Source organism: Lepisosteus oculatus, chromosome 1, assembly GCF_040954835.1.
Source record: "Lepisosteus oculatus isolate fLepOcu1 chromosome 1, fLepOcu1.hap2, whole genome shotgun sequence".
In the NCBI taxonomy this organism is placed as follows: Eukaryota; Metazoa; Chordata; class Actinopteri; order Semionotiformes; family Lepisosteidae; genus Lepisosteus; species Lepisosteus oculatus.
Genome location: NC_090696.1, coordinates 14,746,199 through 14,770,523, shown reverse-complemented (window position 1 = coordinate 14,770,523; position 24,325 = coordinate 14,746,199). Strand labels below are relative to the sequence as shown.

The 24,325-nt window shown below is 54.5% G+C and overlaps 2 protein-coding genes across 2 annotated transcripts in view; one reads left to right on the top strand and one right to left on the bottom strand.

The window, feature by feature from the left end:
- LOC102686259 (HIG1 domain family member 1C-like) overlaps positions 1–8,927 on the bottom strand; it is a 13,316-nt gene extending 4,389 nt beyond the window's left edge. Inside the window, exon 1 of the mRNA XM_069198374.1 lies at positions 8,839–8,927. The gene's annotated coding sequence lies outside the window, so the exon portion shown is untranslated. The remainder of the gene's footprint in view (positions 1–8,838) is intronic.
- ctdsp2 (CTD (carboxy-terminal domain, RNA polymerase II, polypeptide A) small phosphatase 2) lies at positions 8,870–24,325 on the top strand. The gene is made up of 7 exons (XM_069198201.1): positions 8,870–8,959; positions 14,861–15,009; positions 15,933–16,034; positions 16,922–16,978; positions 18,116–18,208; positions 18,657–18,842; positions 19,474–24,325. The coding sequence occupies exons 1-7, from the start codon at positions 8,899–8,901 to the stop codon at positions 19,597–19,599; spliced, it is 774 nt and encodes a 257-aa protein (XP_069054302.1). The 5' UTR covers positions 8,870–8,898; the 3' UTR covers positions 19,600–24,325.

Genomic DNA, 24,325 nt, shown 5'->3' with positions numbered 1-24,325 from the left:
TATTTTAAAATTAAATGGACAAAAACAAGCTGCCGTGATGCAATAGAAAGATAACATTTCACACAACGGGTTTAACTCCACACAGCTGTCTGTGCATAATAGCTGAAAATAAGGTAACAGCCTTGAAATCTCCGGCACAGCCTGCAGGGTTGCACACACAGCGTCGTAGGAGTCGGTAAACCCGGAGAGGATCAGCTGCTGTACAACGGTTTCCGATAATGATCTGTTTCCATAAGCTTTCTTAAGAATTTCGTTTGAAACTGGAGTTTTCTCTGATCCAGAGATCGATTTTTAATGCGGGTTGTGCGGTGTGTCTGCAATATGGAATTTAAAGTATATCTCTGGTACAGTGTGGACTGCTCCAGCAATCAACGTCTGCAGTGTGCAGTGTCTGCAGTGCACAGCGCATAGAGTCTGTAGTGTGCAGTGTCTGCAGTCCACAGCGCGTAGAGTCTGTAGTGTGCAGTGTCTGCAGTGTGCAGGGAATAGAGTCTGCAGTGTGCAGAGTCTGTAGTGTGCAGTGTCTGCAGTGTGCAGGGAATAGAGTCTGCAGTGAGTAGAGTCTGTAGTGTGCAGTGTACAGTGAGTAGAGTCTGTAGTGTGCAGTGTCTGCTGGGCGCAGTGAGTAGTCTAGTGTGCAGTGTCTGCAGTGCACAGTGAGTAGAGTCTGTAGTGTGCAGCGTCTGCAGTGCGCTGTGAGTAGAGTCTGTAGTGTGCAGTGTGCAGTGAGTAGAATCTGTAGTGTGCAGTGTCTGCAGTGCACAGTGAGTAGAGTCTGTAGTGCACAGCGTGTAGTCTGTAGTGTGCAGTGTCTGCAGTGCACAGTGAGTAGAGTCTGTAGTGTGCAGCGTCTGCAGTGCGCTGTGAGTAGAGTCTGTAGTGTGCAGTGTGCAGTGAGTAGAATCTGTAGTGTGCAGTGTCTGCAGTGCACAGTGAGTAGAGTCTGTAGTGCACAGCGTGTAGTCTGTAGTGTGCAGTGTCTGCAGTGTACAGTGAGTAGAGTCTGTAGTGTGCAGTGTCTGCAGTGCGCTGTGAGTAGAGTCTGTAGTGTGCAGTGTCTGCAGTGCACAGTGAGTAGAGTCTGTAGTGTGCAGTGTCTGCAGTGCACAGTGAGTAGAGTCTGTAGTGTGCAGTGTCTGCAGTGCACAGTGAGTAGAGTCTGTAGTGTGCAGTGTCTGCAGTGCGCTGTGAGTAGAGTCTGTAGTGTGCAGTGTCTGCAGTGCACAGTGAGTAGAGTCTGTAGTGTGCAGTGTCTGCTGGGCGCAGTGAGTAGTCTAGTGTGCAGTGTCTGCAGTGCGCTGTGAGTAGAGTCTGTAGTGTGCAGTGTCTGCAGTGCGCTGTGAGTAGAGTCTGTAGTGTGCAGTGTCTGCAGTGCACAGTGAGTAGAGTCTGTAGTGTGCAGTGTCTGCAGTGCACAGTGAGTAGAGTCTGTAGTGTGCAGTGTCTGCAGTGCACAGTGAGTAGAGTCTGTAGTGTGCAGTGTCTGCAGTGCGCTGTGAGTAGAGTCTGTAGTGTGCAGTGTCTGCAGTGCACAGTGAGTAGAGTCTGTAGTGTGCAGTGTCTGCAGTGCACAGTGAGTAGAGTCTGTAGTGTGCAGTGTCTGCAGTGCGCTGTGAGTAGAGTCTGTAGTGTGCAGTGTCTGCAGTGCACAGTGAGTAGAGTCTGTAGTGTGCAGTGTCTGCAGTGCGCTGTGAGTAGAGTCTGTAGTGTGCAGTGTCTGCAGTGCACAGTGAGTAGAGTCTGTAGTGTGCAGTGTCTGCAGTGCACAGTGAGTAGAGTCTGTAGTGTGCAGTGTCTGCTGGGCGCAGTGAGTAGTCTAGTGTGCAGTGTCTGCAGTGTGCAGTGAGTAGAGTCTGTAGTGTGCAGTGTCTGCAGTGCACAGTGAGTAGAGTCTGTAGTGTGCAGTGTCTGCTGGGCGCAGTGAGTAGTCTAGTGTGCAGTGTCTGCAGTGCGCTGTGAGTAGAGTCTGTAGTGTGCAGCGTCTGCAGTGCACAGTGAGTAGAGTCTGTAGTGTGCAGCGTCTGCAGTGCACAGTGAGTAGAGTCTGTAGTGTGCAGCGTCTGCAGTGCACAGTGAGTAGAGTCTGTAGTGTGCAGTGTCTGCAGTGCACAGTGAGTAGAGTCTGTAGTGTGCAGCGTCTGCAGTGCACAGTGAGTAGAGTCTGTAGTGTGCAGTGTCTGCAGTGCGCTGTGAGTAGAGTCTGTAGTGTGCAGTGTGCAGTGAGTAGAATCTGTAGTGTGCAGTGTCTGCAGTGCACAGTGAGTAGAATCTGTAGTGTGCAGTGTCTGCTGGGCGCAGTGAGTAGTCTAGTGTGCAGTGTCTGCAGTGCACAGTGAGTAGAGTCTGTAGTGTGCAGTGTCTGCAGTGCACAGTGAGTAGAGTCTGTAGTGTGCAGTGTGCAGTGAGTAGAATCTGTAGTGTGCAGTGTCTGCTGGGCGCAGTGAGTAGTCTAGTGTGCAGTGTCTGCAGTGCGCTGTGAGTAGAGTCTGTAGTGTGCAGTGTCTGCAGTGCACAGTGAGTAGAGTCTGTAGTATGCAGTGTCTGCAGTGCACAGTGAGTAGAGTCTGTAGTGTGCAGTGTCTGCAGTGCACAGTGAGTAGAGTCTGTAGTGTGCAGTGTCTGCAGTGCACAGTGAGTAGAGTCTGTAGTGTGCAGTGTCTGCAGTGCACAGTGAGTAGAGTCTGTAGTGTGCAGTGTACAATGAGCAGAGACTTTAGTGAGAATTGTGTCTGTAATGTACAGTGGGTATTGTCTCCAGTGAATGGTGTCTGTAATGTGCAGTGTTTACGGTTTGCAGTGCACTGTCTGTAATGTAGTATGCAGTGTCTGGAGTCAGTAGTGTCTGTAATGTAGTGTGTAGTGTCTGCAGTAAGGTGTGTCTTTAATGCACAGTGTGCAGTGTCTGCAGGTAGAAGTGTCTGTATTGCAGTGTGTAGTGTGTGCAGTGTCTGCAGGGAGGTGTGTCTGTATTGAAGTGTGTAGTATCTGCAGTGCACTGTGCAGTCTGGCAGTGATATGGTGTCTGTGGTCTCACGCACTGTCAGCACTTCCTGGGAAACTCCCCCAGTCCCCACAGCGACAGCCAGAACTGTGGCTGTTAACTTGATTACTCATGTTGCAGATATTAAGGTTATGAACTCATGTAATAAGTCATTTATTGAGCACTTACTCAGCTCAGTGCACAGCAGTTGAAGATATACTGGTGAATTGATTTAAGATGTTGGGGGGGGCTGTGGTTCTAGTCTGCAGCTGGATCCTCTCTGCATCACATCTGCTCATTTGAAAATGGCAGAGATTCTTCCCTGTCCTGAATTTGCCCACACCGAGGTTTCTGGGCTCCGCCAGCCTCTCTCGGGGGAGGGGGGCTGGCGTGGTGGGGGCGGGGGTACAGAGGGTACGGGGGGCGCGCGCTGCAGGGCGGCCCGGTCTCCATGCTCCGTGGTGGTGTTTTTCTCAATGAGTCTCCCTGTTGCGGGCCCCTCCGCCTGCCCAGAAGGCCCCTTTCCTGGAAGCGAGGCTCCGCGGAGGCCAGTCAGGGGCAGGGCCGGGGGAGTCCGCTTCCTGAAAGTCACATGACCCCACCCCCCCTCGCCCTGGCTGACTTACATAAGCACCAGCTGTGGGCAAGGGCCCATCTGTCTGTCCCCGTCTCCACTGAGCTCTCCCTGCTCTCTGCCTCTCTTCCCCACCACTGGGGCCTGAAATGGAGCTGATTTTTTTTTTTTTTTTACTCTTTTTAAAATCCAATCAAGGAAGAAAAAAAAAACATGCCAGTACAATTCTCCCACTCTCCACCAGTAGATCAGACACCTGATCCGTGGTCCTGTCAGCAGGTGTGTTGGGATTAGTCTCGGTGGGACTCTCGTCTGCCTTCAGATATCTGTGAACTTGTGCATTTTTATATCAAGAAAGAACTGACTTGCTGTGCTGGTTTGATACCTGTAGATTTGCATAGGAAAACTGTACAGCTCTGCCAACAGAGCCATCCAGGCACCCACACTGTACACACACTGTCCTACTATAATAATAATAATACCCTTACTCTTATTATATTCTGATCCACTCTTTCTGGGTTTTAAACACCAGACCTTCTGTGTGACCGTCTGTGTCAGGCCCTGCAAGGACACTGCGGTGCAGAGCCGGATCATGAATAGGTAGCTCACCACCCCCTGGAGCACAGGCCCCAAGCGCCATCTCTCTGAGATCCCAAGGATCTCGGTGATCTCCCCCTTTATCAGAGATGCGGAGGTGTCCCCTCAGAGCCCCGACAGTCGGGAAGGAGCTGCCGGCCCTGTGCGATCGCTCAGGGAGCTGCCTTGGGGAGCTTCCAGAACCGAAGAGCCACTGGGAGCCGGAGGCAGAGCCTGGGCACCTCGCAGATCACGGCCACGCCCGCCTCGCGCCCCCCGACCCCCGAGGACCAGGGAGGAAGAGGGGATCCCGGGGTCGTGGGCAGAGGCAGAGCAGACGGGAGCCGGGGAGGAGGGCGTCGGGAAACGAGACGCAATCGAAGGAACACTGACCAGTGGGGGAAGGAAGAGAGAGCGAGGCAGCGAGGGCGACAGTGCAGCGTTTGTGACAGAGCCAGGGCGAGGTACAGATCATTTACAGAGTAGCCCCCGTTTCTATGACGATTCAGCCCTGGTACCCCTGTCCCGCACCGCGGTACCCACGATGCCCTGCCCTGGAGCAAGGAACTGTCCACAGACAGGAGGACCCCCACACAGCAGGCGAGAGGGAGAAATGGCTCCACCACGTCGGTAATAAAGGGGGCACTTTACGGAGCACGTTATGCTCGTCCAGGGAGGACTTCAGCCAGCCCACTGAAGGTACCCCGAGCCCACTGTTACATAGAGTCTGCACGGCTCTGAGCTGCTCTGCGGCGCCCCACAGCGCCAGGCTGCGGACTGGCCCTCACTGCAGCCCCGCTTGCTGCTGCAGGAGGCTCCAGCCGGACCTGTCCCTCTGCGTGCCAGAGCCCCCAGGGACCATGTGACCTGCAGCGGAGGTTACCAGGCATTCCGCAGAGTCAGCCAATCGGGAGCCAGGAGTCCCTCCTCGGCCCCTCCCGCCCCTGTCTCCGGGCGCATGTGTGCTGCTGCCTGCCTGCTCTGCAGACCCAGCCGCCGCGTCCGCTGAGGTTACACCCCCCCCGTGCAGCGTGGGCTGGAGGAGGCGGGGTGACTGGACTGTCGTGCGGAATGCGCTACAGAGAGAGCCTGTTTTTCTGTGTTGTCTCCATAGGGATGAGCAGGATGCAAGGAGCTGGGTGGGAACGTAAGGAAATGGGAAAGGTTACAACCGAGAGGCGGCCTTCCAGCCTATCCAGCTCCTTGGCCTTTTTTTCTTTGTCCAGTAATTGATCCCAGGAACTCGTCCGGCCATTTCCTGAAGGGAGCCAGGGCATCGGCTTCGACGACATGGCCGGGCAGCTCGCCACATCCTGCGCTCCAGACAAGGGGCAGGTAGAGATCAGCACGGGACACACACACTCGAGACAAGGGACTCGCGGGACAGGCAGGGAGAGTCGCACCAGCTTCGGTACTGGCAACAGGAACATCAAGCCACCCAGCCAGACCCACGCTGCAGGCTCAGCTCTCAGGCAGGCCGACAGCCACATGAGAAACGTGACAAACGATAAAAGGCCACCTGACCCCTCTAGCTCACCTGCCTGCTGTCTGCTAATCCACCCAAGCATCACAAACCATCGTTTTTTGGAAGAAGCCAAAGTATTGGCTCCAACCACATGGTTGGGTTTTTGTTCCACACTCCAGCAACCATTTGTGCAAAGACGTGCCCACCCCTCCCCACCCCCCACCATGTGACCTCCTCTGCACAGAGTCACTCCATGCTTCTCCTGCTGCGATGTTCTCTTGCAGACTGTGCAGCTGAAGCAGAAATACTATAGGAATTCACTTATTCCTCAGTATTTTGATTCTGCACATCAATGTTACACATCCACTCAACATGAGTCAGACTACTGTGCACTGGGAGTCTGGTCCATGACACTGTAACACCTGGGCTGGACGAGACCGCTGTGCACTGGGAGTCTGGTCCATGACACTGTAACACCTGGACTGGACGAGACCGCTGTGCACTGGGAGTCTGGTCCACGACACTGTAACACCTGGCCAGGAGCAGACTGCTGTGCAATGCAGGGATATAGATGAGACTTCTATAGTACAGCAGTCTGATAAGTTCCAGGTCCCAGCAGCAGCAGTGACATGAAGGTTTTGTTTTGTTTTTTAGACGTTAGCTTCCGAGTCCGAGTTATTTGCCAGTCTGAGATGAATGCGTGTTGGCTGAGGTGAACGGTCCTTCTGAGGAGTGCTGGGAAGGCACTGGTGCCAGGCACCGGCAGAGGAGACGCTCCTGGGAGCTCAGACACGGGGGGCAGTGCGTGTGGGCGCTGCTGTTTGAGGTGTCAGAGGTATCTGGGGTATCAGAATTCAGCTGGAAGAAGACTTGTCCATTCACCTGTCACCTGTGTTTGATGGCTTTACAGAAAGATCTTTAATAATAATAATAATAATTCTTTACACGTATATAGCGCTTTTCTGGACACTCCACTCAAAGCCCTTAACAGGTAATGGTAACAGGTAAAGAGTCTCCTCCACCACCTGGATGATGTGACAGCAGCCATAGTGCACCAGTACCTCCCCACACACCAGCTCTCAGTGGGGAGGAGAGCAGAGTGATGAAGCCAGTTCAGAGACGGGATTAGGAGGCCATGATTGGTAAGGGCCAATGGGAAATTTGGCCAGGATACTAACACCCCTACTGTTTTCGAGAAACGCCCGGGATTTTTAATGACCACAGGGAGTCGGGACCTCAGTTTTACATCTTACGAAAAGACAGCGCCTTTCTACAGTATAGTGTCTCTGTCACTATAATAGGGCATTAGGACCCACACAGACCGCAGGGTGAGCGCCCCCTGCTGGCCCCACTAACACCTCTTCCAGCAGCATCCTTAGTTTTTCCCAGGAGGTCTCCCATCCAGGTACTGAGCAGGCTCACACCTGCTGAGCTCCAGTGAGTTGTCAGATGTGAGCTGCAGGGCAAGACAGCTGCTGATTATATTTCTTTACCTGTCACACGTGTATCTGCAAGACATGAGCATGAATAAAGGACAGGAAGGATAGTTTTTAACTTATGCATTGAACAGTGGCTTCCCAGGATGTAGGGTTAAAATGTTCTCAGTAAAACTAGTCCCGTACACACCTGCTACATGCTGTGTGAGGTGCAGACAGCAGGAAAGCAAGTTCTTCAGAAACCCCAGGGTATCCCTTAATCTGAACTAATTAATACAATGACTCCTCTAATGAAGGCGTGGGTGAGGTGGGGGTGGAGTTGTTCCCAGTTCCCCTGGCCCATGTTGAACCGTTTCTATCTCCCCCCGTGTCACATCCAGCGCCCGTGAGCCCGTCCGCCACGCGCGAGAGGGCGTCAGGCGAACACCGGACAAGCCTGAAAACCAGCCGTACTAATATAACCAGAGGGCGTATTTTCATCTTGACGGCAACAACACTAGTATTAACCGATAGGAGTTAATATTAAAACTTGAAGTTTGAAAAGGATTTCTAAAAAGACGATTTCTACGTCCGCTCCAACAACAAACATCAACACCTAAATCCACACTGAGTGCCAGTGCCGCTCTCCCTAGATCCTTCCAGACGTTTTCCACTCGATTCAAAATAACATTCTCGGGAGTTCGCTTTCTCACAGTGGCGGTTCATCTGCAAAACACATTTCGTCCCTTCTCCTATATTTGAAACGTTGGCAATCTGGGGTTTACAAACGGTAAAACGCCATGCCTGTGAGCCACACTGGACCACTCGGCTGCGTGTCCGTGCAGCCCCAGCCCGGCGGGGCAGGACGGCAGACAGCAGAGCGCTCTGCACAGTCTCCCTTTGTCCTCGGCGGCCGCACACTCAAAATGGTGTTCGCCAGCGCCACCGCACTGTCCTGTGCCGCTATTCAGACTCGAAGCTGTGTTAATGGTTCCCATCAGCTCCGTTCATAAGTCTACTCTAACGAAACCTGCCAATACCGTGTGGTGTACCGAAACGATGTTTCATAAATCAGCCGTTTAAAACGTCCCCCCCCCTCTCCTCCTCTCGCCAGCCCCTTTGGTCAGATACGATGAAAAGTGAAACGATATTTTTCCTGAGGCGCTGACCAGCGCAGTTTGGAAACCGCCCCCCCACAACACGCTCGCTTCCACCGGTTTGAAGTCGCGGGACTCTCTGCGGGTCCCCCCGCTCTCGCGCGCTGGAATGTGTTCAGCACGGCGCGTGCACAGGAGGAGGGGGGGGGGAATGCCGCCGAGCCCCGCCCCCTGCAGCGCGCAGCCAATCGGAGCCGGCGAGCGGTTTCAAGGCTTCCCTCAGGGTGCCCGAAAAGGCAAAAACAAAGCTCGAAAGGTCCCTTAAACCGCACTTTTCACCCGAAAGGACCCCAGGGGCCCTCTTCCTGGGGGGCAAAAGGGGGGTGTTCCCGGGGTCCCTTTCCCGTTTTCTCGTCGGCAAACGCCCGATCCAGGGGGTTGTTTATCCGTAGTAAGGGCGGCTTGAAACCGCCGCGCCCGCCCCCTTGCCCCATTTCCTCGGTTGTTTTGCTCCTCCGGGCTGAGTCTCCATGTTGGAGCAACACCGCCGCTCGCAGAGACAGCGCTGGGCGCCGGGCAGCCGCGCACACGCCGAGGGACCGGGGACCAGCCCCTAGCGACCGAGCCGCAGGACAGCCCGCCCCCCCTGCCCCTCCGCGCGGGGGACGGGGACACGCGAGCAGGGAGCGCAGCGGGACCGGAGGGAGCCGGGGCGGCGGCCGAGCGCTCACCTGCCGGGGGAGCGGGTCTGATCCGGAGGAGCGACGGGGGCAGCGCCGCGGGCTCGTTAGATGGAAAGCTCGATCATCACGCAAGCGCAGCGAGGGGACTCTGCTCTGCCGTCGAAGCCAGGTAAGGCGCCACTCGTGTTTGCCGTGGGGTGTTTGTGTGCAGAACGGAGTCGGGGAAAACTTTGCAGAGAAAAAACGCGCCAGCCCGCCCGCCGCCCTCCAGCCCAGTCCTCCCTGGCGTGGAGGCGTGTGGTGTTTTTTTTTTTAGAATCACGTGTGGTCGACCCCCTCCCTCCTCCCCTCATCCACACCCCCCCGGCTGTCACGGCAAGTATTTTTAATTGCAATGTTTTTGTTTCACCTCCTGCTCTAGACCGCAGCCCGGAGAGCCCCCCCAGCGCCGTGCCCCGTCCGTGTCCGTTAATTCGCAGGACAGTGGGCGTGAATCTTTCCACGCTTCCACTCGCAGTACCCCGTGCGCGGGGGAGCCTTTTCTGCGCTGGAAGTTGTTGTTTTTTCTTCCTCGGGGGGGGGGGGCGGGTGACCCGGGTCGCGTGCCGCGTCTCGGGTGGGTTTCGTGCTGGTTGGTGGAGGTGACGTGCGGCCTGTGCTGGGCGGTTTCTCCCGACACCTGCGGGACAGCAGCTCCAGAAACTTACCTTCCGCTGCATCGGTTACTGGGTCCACTTCGCGCGTTTCCCTTCGCCCCACGGCGCCCCCTCGGGACTGAGGGGGGACCCCTGTCCTCGAGCCCCAGCCCGAACCCCGGGGGCTCGTGTTTAAAATGTCAATTTCCAACTGGGAGGGAAAGTCCGCTTTCTTCATTCAGCAGCAAGGCGTGGATATCAGCATCTGTGCAGAACTCCAGAGGTCTGCTAACAGGATTATCTGTTGATATAATTTATTTAACCCACTGCTTACATCCCAGACACTGCGCTGTGGAATATGAGCGGCGCAGAACGCATGAGGCGGGATCAGTGAATATAGTGAATTCATCGTATTTAAAGAAGATACGAGCAGCGGGTGTTAATGAGCGGTGAAAAGTCTACAGTAAGTGAAACAAAAGCCGTAGTACTCGTTACTAAGCGCGTGTGTTTGCACAGCACAGCACGAGTCCTGCGTGAGTGTTGACAGACTGATAAACTCGGAGGAGCGGAATGTCCCGTGACCCGGAAATGGGACCTTCATTCTTCTCTCTGACACGGGGGTCGCGCCCCCCCCCCCCCCCCCCCAAGGCTGCAGGAGCGACCCGTTCCGCTCGGGGCAGCCGCGGGGGCACCAAGCGCGCGGCGGCGTCACTGGGCACGAGAGCGGCCGGAAAGTACCGCCGCGCTCGTGCACTTGGAGCCTGTCTCGAGGCCAGTGAAGGGAAATAAGGGGCGGGCTGTGAGTGCGCGATAGTGACTTTAACTACTATAGTATCGGTGTTCTTGTGCTGTACCGTGTTGAGGGATCTGTGCGCTACAGTGTAGAAAGTTCTTGTGCTGTACCGTGTTGAGGGATCTGTGCGCTACAGTGTAGAAAGTTCTTGTGCTGTACCGTGTTGAGGGATCTGTGCGCTACAGTGTAGAAAGTTCTTGTGCTGTACAGTGTTGAGGGATCTGTGCGCTACAGTGTAGAAAGTTCTTGTGCTGTACAGTGTTGAGGGATCTGTGCGCTACAGTGTAGAAAGTTATTGTGCTGTACAGTGTTGAGGGATCTGTGCGCTACAGTGTAGAAAGTTATTGTGCTGTACAGTGTTGAGGGATCTGTGCGCTACAGTGTAGAAAGTTCTTGTGCTGTACAGTGTTGAGGGATCTGTGCGCTACAGTGTAGAAAGTTCTTGTGCTGTACCGTGTTGAGGGATCTGTGCGCTACAGTGTAGAAAGTTCTTGTGCTGTACAGTGTTGAGGGATCTGTGCGCTACAGTGTAGAAAGTTCTTGTGCTGTACAGTGTTGAGGGATCTGTGCGCTACAGTGTAGAAAGTTATTGTGCTGTACAGTGTTGAGGGATCTGTGCGCTACAGTGTAGAAAGTTATTGTGCTGTACAGTGTTGAGGGATCTGTGCGCTACAGTGTAGAAAGTTATTGTGCTGTACAGTGTTGAGGGATCTGTGCGCTACAGTGTAGAAAGTTCTTGTGCTGTACAGTGTTGAGGGATCTGTGCGCTACAGTGTAGAAAGTTCTTGTGCTGTACAGTGTTGAGGGATCTGTGCGCTACAGTGTAGAAAGTTCTTGTGCTGTACAGTGTTGAGGGATCTGTGCGCTACAGTGTAGAAAGTTCTTGTGCTGTACAGTGTTGAGGGATCTGTGCGCTACAGTGTAGAAGTTCTTGTGCTGTACAGTGTTGAGGGATCTGTGCGCTACAGTGTAGAAGTTATTGTGCTGTACAGTGTTGAGGGATCTGTGCTGCACAGTGTAGATGTTCTTGTGCAGCACAGGGTTGATGTTCTTGTGCTGTATAGAGTTGACGGATCTGTGCAGCACAGGGTTGATGTTCTTGTGCTGTGCACTGTTGACGGATCTGTGCAGTACATTGCGATTGCTGAATGGCCTCTCATTGAAAGTATTCTTCTTCTTACTGCCTTTATGATTCCAGGGAAATTTATTTGCTGCAATTTTCGTTTTGTCCAGTGTTTTGAAAATATAGCTGTTACAATATTGCCTTTTTAAAACAGTGCTGCTTGCCATCTATTATTTTGCTTGTGAATGATTTTCTTTTAAGTGTAAAAGTTGAGAGTACAGTCTTGATGTGTCTGTGCAGTGTAGATATGGTCTGTATAGTGTACAGGCTTGATGTGTCTGTGCAGTGGAGTGTAGATATGGTCTGTATAGTGTACAGGCTTGATGTGTCTGTGCAGTGCAGTGTAGATATGGTCTGTATAGTGTACAGTCTTGATGTGTCTGTGCAGTGTAGATATGGTCTATATGGTATATCTCCACCACAGTGCACAGACACCTCAAGCCTGTATACCACGCAGACCATGATATACCGTGGTATACGGTCTTGAGGTGTGTGTGCGATGTGGTGGAGGTGCAGTCTTGAGGTGTGTGCGGTGTGGTGGAGGTGCAGTTTTGAGGTGTGTGCGGTGTGGTGGAGGTGCAGTCTTGAGGTGTGTGTGCGGTGTGGTGGAGGTGCAGTCTTGAGGCGTGTGTGCGGTGTGGTGGAGGTGCAGTCTTGAGGCGTGTGTGCGGTGTGGTGGAGGTGCAGTCTTGAGGTGTGTGTGCGGTGTGGTGGAGGTGCAGTTTTGAGGCGTGTGTGCGGTATGTCAGCGCTGCTGACCGGTCCTGTGAGTGCTGTGAGTCCGGGGTGTGGGCAGGGCCGCTGACCGCCGCGGCGATGGCTCTCTGGGCTGTGACTGTCCAGGTCAGGTGTCCGTGTGGTGTCTGAGCCCATCACTCACACGCCAGGCTTCACCTGGAGCCCGTGGTGGACAGAACTGAGATCCCTCACCACCAGGCAGGTAAAAGTCTGAAGTTTTGGCTTGTTTTTTGAGACCATGCCACGCATTTGGAACACAGGAGTTGTTTTGTGCATTTATATACCAGAAGTGAAATGTCTAATTTGTTGGTAATTTAAATGAAGTGTGTTCTGCCGGTGTCGGGGTGAGTGTGTGGAGAAAGGTGGAGAGAATGTGAGAAGAACTCCGCTTGCCGGTGTTCTGGGAGCAGGGATACCGGGACACACAGTTTAGAGACGCCAGCACAACCTCTGACTTGTTCGTTTCTCTTAAGGTCCGTTGTGAGAAAAAGAAATCAACAGTGTTTGTGCACTGATGGCGTTAGACAGCAGCCTGGTCAGAACGGGTGTTAAGCGGAGCGGTCTCAGTGAATTTTGGGAATGGTGATTAGCTCTTGTCCAAATGCACTACTACTTCTGTTGCGGCTTTTTTACTTGCGTTCAAAGTCAAAGTTAAGTTCAGTGTATTGTCATACGCATCAGTGTATTGAAATGCAGATTTGCACGCAGGCTCCAATACAAAGACGTTAAAGGAATCGCCAAAAACCTAAACACAGAACAGCAGCAGCAACAACAAGTTAAATCACACACAACTTCAAAAACGCATTGTGCCTTTATGCTCCTGTGAGGCTTACCAGAGGGAAGGGGGGAGACGAATGAGAAACCAGGGTGATTGTTGTCCTTAGCGATTCTTCCAGCCTTCCTGAGACAGACAGTTGTAGAAATGTCCACAGCAGAGGGGAGCTGTACTCCAGTGATGGACTGGGCTGACCCGATCACCCCCTGTGATCAGACAACGGGCTGCTGCTAAAAATGCGAAAACATTCGCATCGGGGGCAGCTGTTTCACCGGCGCGGTGCAGCTCTCGGCTGTCCCTGGGTGCCGTCTCCGCCTCCTGCAGCAGCTTGGTGGGGCTGGTTAATATCCACGAACGCCGGAGCGGTTTCTGAGGAGTTTTAGGGTTCGGATGGGTCAGCCGAGCCCCGCCGCCCAGTGCAGCCCTCAGAGCCATCCGCCATCCGGGGCTTCGGTTTTCCCAACGTCTCTGAGTGTGCGTCCGCGTCAGGCCCTGCGTGGCGGTCCCGGGGGTCGATGCGCTCTGCTGTGGCCGGTGCTGGAGAGCCCAGAGAGGTCACTCAGTCAGAACAAGGGGGGCGTCCCGGCTCCCTAGCTGGGCTGTTGGCGCTGAAAAGAGCTCTGCGTGCACAGGCAGGAGGTGTGGGCTCCCCGGTGGAGGAGTGTCTCTCCCCCTCTCGGGCTGCTGGTGTGAACAGAGTCACCAGGGGGAGCGCCGGGCTCTCTGCAGGAATCGATCGCTGCTCCTGCTGGAGAGTCATTCACAAGCAGAGTGCGTTTCTGAAGAGCTGTTGTACGGTTATTTTTGTCGTTTCTTCCTGAAGCGCAGGGCGCTTTGATCGTGTGTATTTTGAAAGCGAATTGGCTCACCCGCCAGTATCCGGGGGCGGCTCTTCGGGACCCGAAGGCATCACGACGGGGATGAGAGTGGCTCTGGTGTTCCGCCGGACTCGGGGTCCGGCTGGCAGGGCGCCGCCAGCCGGCGTGTCGGCAGTGTTTGATTCGTTCCCCCGGCTGGCGGCTGCTGTCCGCGGTGGTTGAGCTGTTTCCGGTGCCTCTGGAATGGTAGTGGCCTGGCAGGGCGAGCGCTTCGGCTTCTCCGCTGCCCCTGCCCGGGCTGCGCGGGCTGTCGAGAGGGCGCTTCGGGTTGGCTCGCCTCCAGCTGTGGCTGGAAATCTGAGAGAGGCCGTTTAAAATCCAAAGGCAAAATCAAACGGTAAAATAGCGAACATCCTGCCGTCGGCCGAGTTTGAGGAGACGGGTCAAGCAGAGCTCTTCTCGCCAGGCTTGAGGCCAGGAGGCACATGAGCACGCGCACACACACACACACACGCTCGCCTGGCGCGTGTGGCTGCGTCCTGCGGGGCCTGGCTCCCACACACCCCGCTGCGGGTGGGCGTGGTCCTCGCTCCGGCAGGTGTTCAGTGCTGGGGTCGGGGGGGAGCTGGGGGCTGCTGGGTGCGATAGAGTCGTTGACTCTGTGTGGTCATTCGTTGGTTAATGAGCTGGATCACTCTTGACTGCTGACGTCTCCCAGGGGCACACAGGGGGGGAGCGCGTCCCCTTGAGTAGCCCCTCGGACAGCGGGGCTCCGGGGCTCCCAGTGTGGTCTGTGTGCTGGACACCCAGTGCTGCTGGGTTATTGTCTGTGGGCTGCCCGGTCCACTGCAGGGCTGGACATGCCTCTCCTCAGGCTTCCCCGTTTCTCTTTCTTTTGTGTTAAGACTTCTTCTGTTGTGTGTGCAGTGACTTGTTTTAGTTTTAGTCACGGTATATTTGGCACATTGCCCCGAAGGAGGGATTGGACTCCGTGTTCCACAGCAGTTTGATCCGCTTCTGGTTTTACCTGAGCCGGTTTGTGAGCGGGCGGACTGAGGCTGCGACGCCAGGCCCTTAAGATGATGTCGATCTTCTCGCGTCCGTCTGCGCAGAACTGGCGCCCTCCAGCGGCCAGCCGGTCTCCAGCTCCGGCTGGCCTGACGCGTCCCCTGCTGTCTGTGTCCCCAGGCCAGGTGAAGAGGTCTTCCCCCAAGAAGCCCCGGAGCCGGAATATCTTCAGCGCTCTCTTCTGCTGCCTCAGAGCCCAGGATGTGCCGCCACTGCCCCAGGCCCAGGGTACCCTGCCGCAGGCGGAGGAGAACGGGCCGGTTGCCAAGGTAACGGTCGCTCTGGTGACCGCCATGTTGGCGAGGAGGATGCCGGGTGCGTTTTTGAGCGGAAGAGCGTTACTTGATTGACCAGTTTTCCTTGGATGAATCTGAAACACGATCAGCCTTGAGATCAGTTGTCCTTTGTATTTCTGTATGCCTTGTAGTTCCTTTTCAAGTAGGGCAGTTCAGCCAAGCGGGAGGTGTAGGTCAGGACCCCCGAGCTGCCCCCTCCCCTGAAGAGGGGGGCTGACAGATCAGAGCAGTGTCCTTGTGCGAGGCTTGATCTCTGGCTGGGCAGCCCCAGGGCTTGTTAGCAAGAGGCTCCCCAGCTCTGCCCCGGACGTCCTGTGTGTTACTGAGCCGCCTTGTGTCCCATCCCGTGAAGGAGACACCGGACAGGACCCCCCAGCCCGCCCCCGTCGCTGGGGGCCCTGCTCTTGTTTCGTGAGCGGAGCCTCAGGGGCGGGTGTCGCTGGGGCCCGAATCCACACCAGCCGCTACAGTGGGCAGAGTTTGTGGGGACGGTATTGACGCCCCTCAGTCTAAAAGCACAGCGGCTTCTCACTGGTCTTGACCGTCCTGGAGAGCTGAGAGGGCTGGACCCTGAGCTGACCTTTGGCAGAGCTGTGACCGGAGGGACAGAACTTACATGACCACTCGAACCCGAATCTGCTAGTGTCCCAGAAGAAAAGAAAAACGTTGCACCTTATTCAATTACAAAAAACAAGAGAAACGTTGCCCTCTATTGCACATGTAGAACAGCTGACAACATGTAACACTTCCCACGCAATAAACACACATGCCAGAGGTGTACCAGGTCTTGCTGGAAGTGTAGGATAGGCCAGTCCAGGACACTCTGGGATTTCTCCGGCTGGGAACAGATCCAGTCCCGCCTGGATCCCAGAGCTTCTCCCTCCCCTCTCCGGCAGATTCCCGGGCCCTGCCTGCTGCCCGAGGTGACCCCTCAGGACCAGGGCAAGATGTGTGTGGTGATCGACCTGGACGAGACGCTGGTGCACAGCTCCTTCAAGGTGAGGCCGCGGCACCTCGGGGCCCCTCCCGTGTTTGCGGGTGGGGGGCGGACAGGTCAGAGGTCAGAGGTGAAAGGGCAGTAGGGTGACTGTGCAGTGTCAGGATCGCAAACACAGGGTGAGGGAATGGGTTATAAAAGCTTCCTTGAAACGGACTCATACCATTAAAATGAGTGAAGTGTCGCACCCTTGTGAAACTGATATTCATGGTCTTGGCTCTGCGGGGAGGTACAGTAGGGTTTTTCATCATGTAGAAGTTTTCAGTTATTCACCCTGTGCTTTGGGCATCATGGGCAAGGACAGTGAGCAATGCGCAGCTGGCAGAGAGACTGGTATGAGGACAAGAGAACTGTTACACACGAGCGCAGCCCTTGGGCCCCTCTGAGCCGCCTGTCTGCCTTAGCCAGTTGATCTCATCTGGCCTCTCTCCTGAGAGAATCCAGCTTTTCAGCGTCAATATCGCCGGGTAGCTAGTTCCACACTCCCACAACACTTTGTGTCAGCAAATTCTTGGATTTTAATAAACTTCCACATAGGTTCCCCTTGTGTCCTCCATTTTGACATAGTCAAGGGACTGAGACCGTGGGGTGTCAGGGGGTGTCACATACCGGTCGAGGGACTGAGACCGTGGGGTGTCGGGGGGTGTCACCTACCGGTCGAGGGACTGAGACCGTGGGGTGTCGGGGGGTGTCACCTACCGGTCGAGGGACTGAGACCGTGGGGTGTCGGGGGGTGTCACCTACCGGTCGAGGGACTGAGACCGTGGGGTGTCCGGGGGTGTCACATACCGGTCGAGGGACTGAGACCGTGGGGTGTCGGGGGGTTGAGACCTTGGGCCCACCCCCTGTGTTTCCGCCTTTGTGACATTCTGGCCTGGTGTCTTGCAGCCCATCAGCAACGCGGACTTCGTGGTGCCAGTGGAGATCGAGGGGACCACCCACCAGGTGAGAGAGTCGGGGAGCGGTCGCTCACGCCTGTGTGGTGACGGGCGCAGGTACGAGGCAGGCTGAGGGCGCTCTGCCCCCACGGGGGGGGGGGTTCAGAGTCCCGCCAAGGAGGAGCAGTCTGCAGCCGGCGGCGCTGTGCCGGGATGGGCAGGCTGGGGCCGCGCCCAGTCCGAAGACACGGCAGACTGGGAAGAGGAGCGTTCCTGGTGCGCCCCCCAGGCCGGGAGAACACTGGGATCCCTAGCTGCTCCGTGGTTCAAGTAATCCAGGATAGGCTGGATCCTGGCACTGCGGCCTATTCTTGATTACTTGTTTCAGGAGGCGGCTGCTGACGGCGGAGTCGAGAAGAGCACGGATGGGAAGAGCAGGCAGCAGGACAGGAGCCCAGTGCAGTAACAGTAACTGGAACAATGACAGGAATAGGAATAATATCCTTACACTTGTATGGCACTTTTCTGGACACTCCACTGAAAGCGCTTTACATGTAATGGGGATCCCCTCCACCACCTGGGTGATGCAGTGGCAGCCAGAGAAACCAGTACACTCCCCACACACCAGCTCTCAGTGGGGAGGAGAGCAGAGTGATGAAGCCAGTTCAGAGATGGGGATTATTAGGAGGCCATGACTGGTAAAGACCCATGGGAAATTTGGCCAGGAAGCCAGGGTAACGCCCCTAATCTTTTCGAAAATCGCCCTGGGATTTTTATTGACTACAGAAAATCGGGACCTCGGTTTTATGTCTCCTCCGAAGGACGGCGCCTTTTTACAGTACAGTGTTCACATCGGTATACCGGGGCATTAGGACCCACACAGACCGCAGGGTGAGCGCCCCCTACTGGTCCCACTGGAAGAGCTCCCACCTTGCATTAGGTTAGTGAGAGGGGCACACAGGAGACCACTGAGGTGGGGGGGGGTGTGTGTAGTAATAATAATTCCTTCCACTTAGTGCTTTTCTGGACACTCCACTCAAAGTGCTTTACAGAGCGATGAAGCCAGTTCATAGATGAGGATTCTTAGGAGGCCATGATTAGTGAAGGCCGGGGTGCTAATGGGGCGTCCTCTCTATTTCACACTCCCTGAGAAAGAGGGGCAGGGATGTGTTTTCCGCCAGGCTGACTTGTTGCCGTGTTTCAGGTGTACGTCCTGAAGAGGCCGCACGTGGACGAGTTCTTGCAAAGGATGGGCGAGCTGTTCGAGTGCATCCTGTTCACCGCCAGCCTGGCCAAGGTACATGAGCGAAGACCGCGCCAGGCCCTCGGGGCGGCACAAAACACATCGCAGTCCAGTCCTCCGGGCCTCCTGGCCGCGGTCCTCCGGCACCCTGTTTTTCAGACTTGCTTCAGACCTGCACACGAACAGCAGCTTCCCTGCTTCTGCTAGTTCCACGCTCCCACAACTCTTTGTGTAAGGAAGTGCCTCCTGTTCTTGGATTTTAATGCACTTCCATGTAGGTTCCCCTTGTGTCCTGACATATGATGTGACGTAGTCAAGGTGTTGAGACAGGGGTGGTCTGGGGGTGTCACGGGCTGGTCAAGGGTTAGAGTGTAGTACAGCACGAAACCATGTGACCCACAGGCACACGCACACGCACACGCTGACACGTGCTCTTGCTGTAGTGTGTCCAGTCTGCTCGCCTCCGTGCTCGTGACTCCTGACGCACCCTGCCCCCCTGCAGTACGCCGACCCCGTCACTGACCTGCTGGACCAGCGGCGTGTGTTCCGGACCCGGCTGTTCCGGGAGTCCTGCGTCTTCCACCAGGGCTGCTACGTCAAGGACCTGAGCCGGCTGGGCCGCGAGCTGAGCAAGACACTGATCCTGGACAACTCGCCCGCCTCCTACATCTTCCACCCCGAGAACGCAGTGAGTACCCCCTCCTCCGTCTTCCACCCCGAGAGTACAGTGAGCACCCCCTCCTGACCCCCGAAATCCTCTGTCTTCCACCCCGAGAGTACAGTGAGCACCCCCTCCTGACCCCCGAAATCCTCCGTCTTCCACCCCGAGAGTACAGTGAGTACCCCCTCCTGACCCCCGAAATCCTCCATCTTCCACCCCGAGAGTACAGTGAGTACCCCCTCCTGAGCCCCGAAATCCTCCATCTACCACCCCGAGAGTACAGTGAGTACCCCCTCCTGAGCCCCGAAATCCTCCATCTTCCACCCCGAGAGTACAGTGAGTACCCCCTCCTGAGCCCCGAAATCCTCCATCTTCCACCCCGAGAGTACAGTGAGCACCCCCTCCTGACCCCCGAAATCCTCCATCTTCCACCCCGAGAGTACAGTGAGTACCCCCTCCTGACCCCCGAAATCCTTCACCCCACCATGGCGTCCTCCTGGCCCTGGCCTGTGCCCTGCGGGGTGATGCTGTGTGTGTCACTGCCCCTCTGCCCACGGCGCCTGTAACTCTCCCTGCACGCCCTGTGCTGTCCTGTCCTCGAACCCGCGCGTGCTCGCAGCTGGTTCCCCAGAGGTACACGGCTGTCTGTCCCCCCCAGGTGCCTGTGGTGTCCTGGTTTGACGACTCCGAGGACTCGGAGCTACTCAACCTCATCCCTGTGTTCGAAGAGCTGAGTCAGGCGGAGGATGTGTACACGGGCCTGGGGCAGCTGCGGGCCCCCTGACCACCCCACCCCCTTGTGCGCGGCACGGCGCCACCTTCTGGCCAGTCCTCGGACCTGCAGCCACGCCCTGCCAAGACATCACCCCCCCGCCCCCCCCCCCTCCAGTGGGAGTTCTCCCATGACACAGAGAGAAACGCACACCTGCCGCCGATGTCTTCAGCTCCCCAGGAGCGAGCGCTGTGCTGGGGCAGGCCCTGCCGGGATTGGAGCGGAGCTCGGAGCAGGACGCCACGCCTTCTGGAGGAGAAACGAGCCCCGCTCCGGGCGGGAACCTTCAGGGAGCGTTCAAGATGGCCTCTTCTCGAGCGGGAGCTGCCCTGTTGCGCAGGAGGCAGCTCTGCTCTGACTGCCCATCGCTGTGCCTTTCAGAATTCCAGAATCTTTCTTTCGCAAGAAGGCTTTTCTCTTTTTTTATAGCCTTCTTGTGGTTTTTATACAAGCTCTCGGTGTGTGTTTTTTATGCCTGTGAACATGTGGCCTTTGTGTCGCGTTTCGAGAGCAGCGTGGGGAATGGATGAGCTATGCCGCTCTCCCCTGCAGCCAGCGGGCCCACTGTGCAGGGCGGTTCAGTATTTAGGAGTGTGCCATCCTGGCCAGCCAGAGGCAAGGTTTTCTGTCTGCCAAAGTGTTTCCAGTTGTGCCGCATGCAATGACTTGTGACCAGCACTGGCTGTGACTGTTCAGCAGATGAGAGATGCTATATAAAAGAGGAACTACATTCCAGCCTGTGAGCAGATCCCAGAGTCTGGTCCACCCATATGCTGGAGGGTCCCACAGAGCGGAATTAAACAGCTCCAGACTCCCCTCCACCGCCACTCTTTGCGTAGTGAAGAGTTTTTCACTCTTGAGAACAGGTGTTCTGTTTCCAGCGGTGACTCCTGGGTCGTCATGTCATGGCTGAAGTCCCAGTGCACTAACGTCCGTGTGTCTGAAGGAGGATCTTTCTGCTGGTTGACCAGTCCCAGCATGCCTTCCGCACAGGCGAGAGCAGCTGATCACAGAGCGGCATGTGCGGAGATCCCTTCCTGGGCATAGGGCTTCCTGCTGTTTGAAATCGTATGAGAGTGAGGACCAGCTGTGCTTCTGCCCCCATGGACACCCAGTCAGCCCTGACATAAGCCAGACTGCACTGAGTTTACACGGCGTTTGACAACCACACGGCCTTTATCAGACTGTTTTCAAGGGGCGCAGTTCTGTCTCTCCCCTCTCCCCCCGAAGACCAGTCCTTTCATCTGAAGCCCCTTGTTGAAAGAGAATTCCTGCTTTCTCTTGAGAGCCTAGTCCTGAACTACACTGTGCTTAGCAAAGACAGGCGTTTGGACTCAGGGCAGCAGTGCCCCTGGTGTGTAGTGGGCGGTAGGGTGCTTTTTTAAAATGCTCATCTGGAAAACACTAAGGGTGGCGTGAGACTCTCTCTCCCTGTTTGTTCTCTGTGAAAGCATTAGCAATCCTGGAAAAGCATTACAGATATCATGGGGCAATTGCACAGCAGTGTACCTGCTTGAGGCTTTACCCTTTAGCTGCAGTGCCCTTGTACAGAAGAAAAGAATGTATTTCTCGTACTTAAACCCCATACACCTGTCTATGCCCATTTACTGCAAGGAGGGTCGCAGGGTTCGAATACTGTATCCAATCCCAGAGCTCTGCAGCTCTTTGTTAAACCTGAAGCAGGTCAATCTCCTGAGCCACTGTTTCCGATCTCTCTCTCTCTCTGTGAAAGAGTTCTCAATTTTGGTTAATTTCTTGGATCTGAAAATCAAACTAGCTGTGATCGCAGTTTAACAGGTGTCTGATCATTAACTTGAATCTTCAGCTACTTTGACTGTGGAGCTGAAGCTCTAGTACTGCCCTTGGGATGGGTGTCTGGTACACTGGGCAGGCAGTACTCGAGCTGTAGCAGTGGGTCTCAGTCTTGGAATCCCTGCGTCTCAATTCTGTTTTTTTTTTTTTAATTCCAGATGCCCTCTTATGCCTGTAATTGATACTTGTGCCTGTAATTGATATGCTATTGCTCAGTCTTGGATTTCAAAATCCCCTGGAAGTGCATTATTTCCCAACAGCTTCAGCACACAGAACATTACGCAGTCTCTTCTTAGCTTGCTTGACAAAATTAAGAAGTCGCTGTCTTATTTCTGACTAAAGACGTGCCGTGGGTGTGGTCATGCATTAGCCACACCCACAGTGGGGCTGACCGTGTGTCGAGTCATCCAGAGTGGGAGTGGCTCTGTATGAGACACGCCCACAATGGGAGTGGTTATGTATCAGACCCTCCCAAACTATCAGTGTTTTTCCTTCTGCTCCAGTCCGCTTGGTTCGGTTCGGGCAGGGCACTGGAGTGAGGGCAGTCCCTACAATGCGCTAATTAGTAAGGGGTTCAGTTGCAAATCTCATTTGCTTTGTTAACAGCTGAGAGCAAACTTTAGAGGAGACTTCAAATGGACAATATGAAATAAAGTACTCTGGGGCAGGGAGCCCCTCGCGTACAGTATTGCAGCTGATTGCTGTGAGACAGGGAGCTGTGATCTGTAGGAACAATCAGCTGCTGGGTGCTTATTTCCCTTTACAGCAAAAAGGGTTTAGCTTGTATTCTAGAGACCCAAGTCATTATGCGAAGAAAAGGTAAATGCAATTTTCTTCACACAAACAAGTATTGGTTATTAAAGTAGTGGGGTTGGTGTAGGGGTAACCTGGGAGCAAAGTGTTTTCACTCAAGTCTGTTGAGTTTTATTTAGGCCTGTTTTATGTATTTGCATATGAACACACAAAGTGCAAAGAAATCCAGTTGCCTTATTTTCTCAAAATGGAGGTCTTTAATTTTTGAGTGTGAGCTGATCACCCTCTGGTGGTGATCTGAGGAATTGCAGTGCCTTAGAAATGGAGGCCTGATCCCATTGTATACATGTGCCGTACCAGAATTGCACAACACCGAGGCCAAAATGGAGCACACTTCCACGCAGATGCCTCTATGGAGTGAAGCTCTGATTTGCATGTGTCACACTCAGGGTCTGCAGCAGCCATGCAGGCAGAAGTCGGATGTTTACCCCAAGAATGCAGATGTCATGACAGCGGGAATCCCGTTATGATCGCTGTGAGGCTCTCTCATGCGCGCGGAGAGCCGGCATGGCGGCTGCTGTGTTCCAGTTTCTCTAGTTCCAGCAGAGTGAAGAGGCTGGTGGAGCACTGTGCCGCCTGTCTGTGATGCACAGAGTTGTCAAAGTGTGATCTCCTGTATGGTACTGAGAAGAGTGCCATTCTGCGGGGCACGGGGACAGGGCTAAGCCCTGATCAGTTTCTTTGGGGGGGATGGGGGGCTGTTCCCCATTTTCGGATATCTCAGGGATAACAGCCGTTCTCCTGGCACTTGCTGGGAAGTGGCTGGCTTGGCAGTAGGGGTTGTTTTAGATCAGGGGGCCAGACATTGAGGTACCAGGCCTTACCTGTCTCACCAGTCACTGTCTGACTTGCCACCTAAGCTCATGCCTTCTGGACACCCATTATTTGCAGGGCTGTGGGTACAGGCACTCATACACTTCTCTGCTGTTTTCATCACAGCCTGCTCTGCACTGGGAGGTTCACTGACGGCAGTGTCAGTCCTAGACTGGCTCAGAGAGCTCTGCACTGGGAGTATAATTGGATGCTCAAGTTTCTCAATTTTTTTGTTAATTATCACTTTTTATGGACAGCCATTCTGAAACATCTTTCTGTATCAGGTCTGATATCAGGTGACTGCTCGGATGAAGTGCAGAAGTGCCTGGGGTGTTTCGAGGTGTGAAATCTCTTTAAGTTGTCAGGAGCTCATAAATAATATTGGAAGTATATCTTCGAGCCCGACAAGGAGCAAACATGATCACATTCCCCATGGGGAAAAACCTTTAAGCCTTTTTTTTGCTGCTTTCAGTCATTTGTGCAAAAAAAAACCTAGATTTCTGCAAAATTAAGAATTAGCTGAGCAACTGGACTGTAGACTCCCATTGCACAGCAGTCTGGTCCAGTCCAGGCTTTACAGTGGTTTCACACTCCCATTGCACAGCAGTCTGGTCCAGTCCAGGCTTTACAGTGGTTTCACACTCCCATTGCACAGCGGTCTGGTCCAGTCCAGACTGTACAGTGGTTTCACACTCCCATTGCACAGCAGTCTGGTCCAGTTCAGACTGTACAGTGGTTTCACACTCCCATTGCACAGCAGTCTGGTCCAGTCCAGACTGTACCAGCTGCAGAGCTGTTGATGCAGATCGTACAGATTAAGCCAAAACAAACGTTCTGTGTGTGTGTGTGAATTCCCCACACGTTTTCCTATGCAAATTTCCCCCTGGGAAAGGTAACAAGTTTGGAATTTCCGGGCCAGGGTGTGGCGGTGGTCTGGAACCCTCATTCCCAGGGGGTGTTGTGTACGTTCGGTTTCTTCTTTTAGGAACATTCCTCGCTGTTGATCTTCATCGTCCTTCTAACAGTCTGTTCAGTGGCCCGATCCAAAACACGAGGGTGAGGTCCACAGCTGGGCCCTGTTGCCAAACAGCGTTCGATCGCTGAGGGTCATGGGCAGAACTGGTGTGAGGGGGGCAAGATACCGTTCGGGTTTTTAAAAACTTTGTACCAACAACAACTTTGTTTTTATAAAACAGAAGTCTTCAAACGCTTGAAATGATTCCTAAGATATCCATATTGTATTTTTGGAAACTTTTGTAAAGCAAGAAAAAAAAGTCCAATAAAAGGTTTCTTTCTGAAA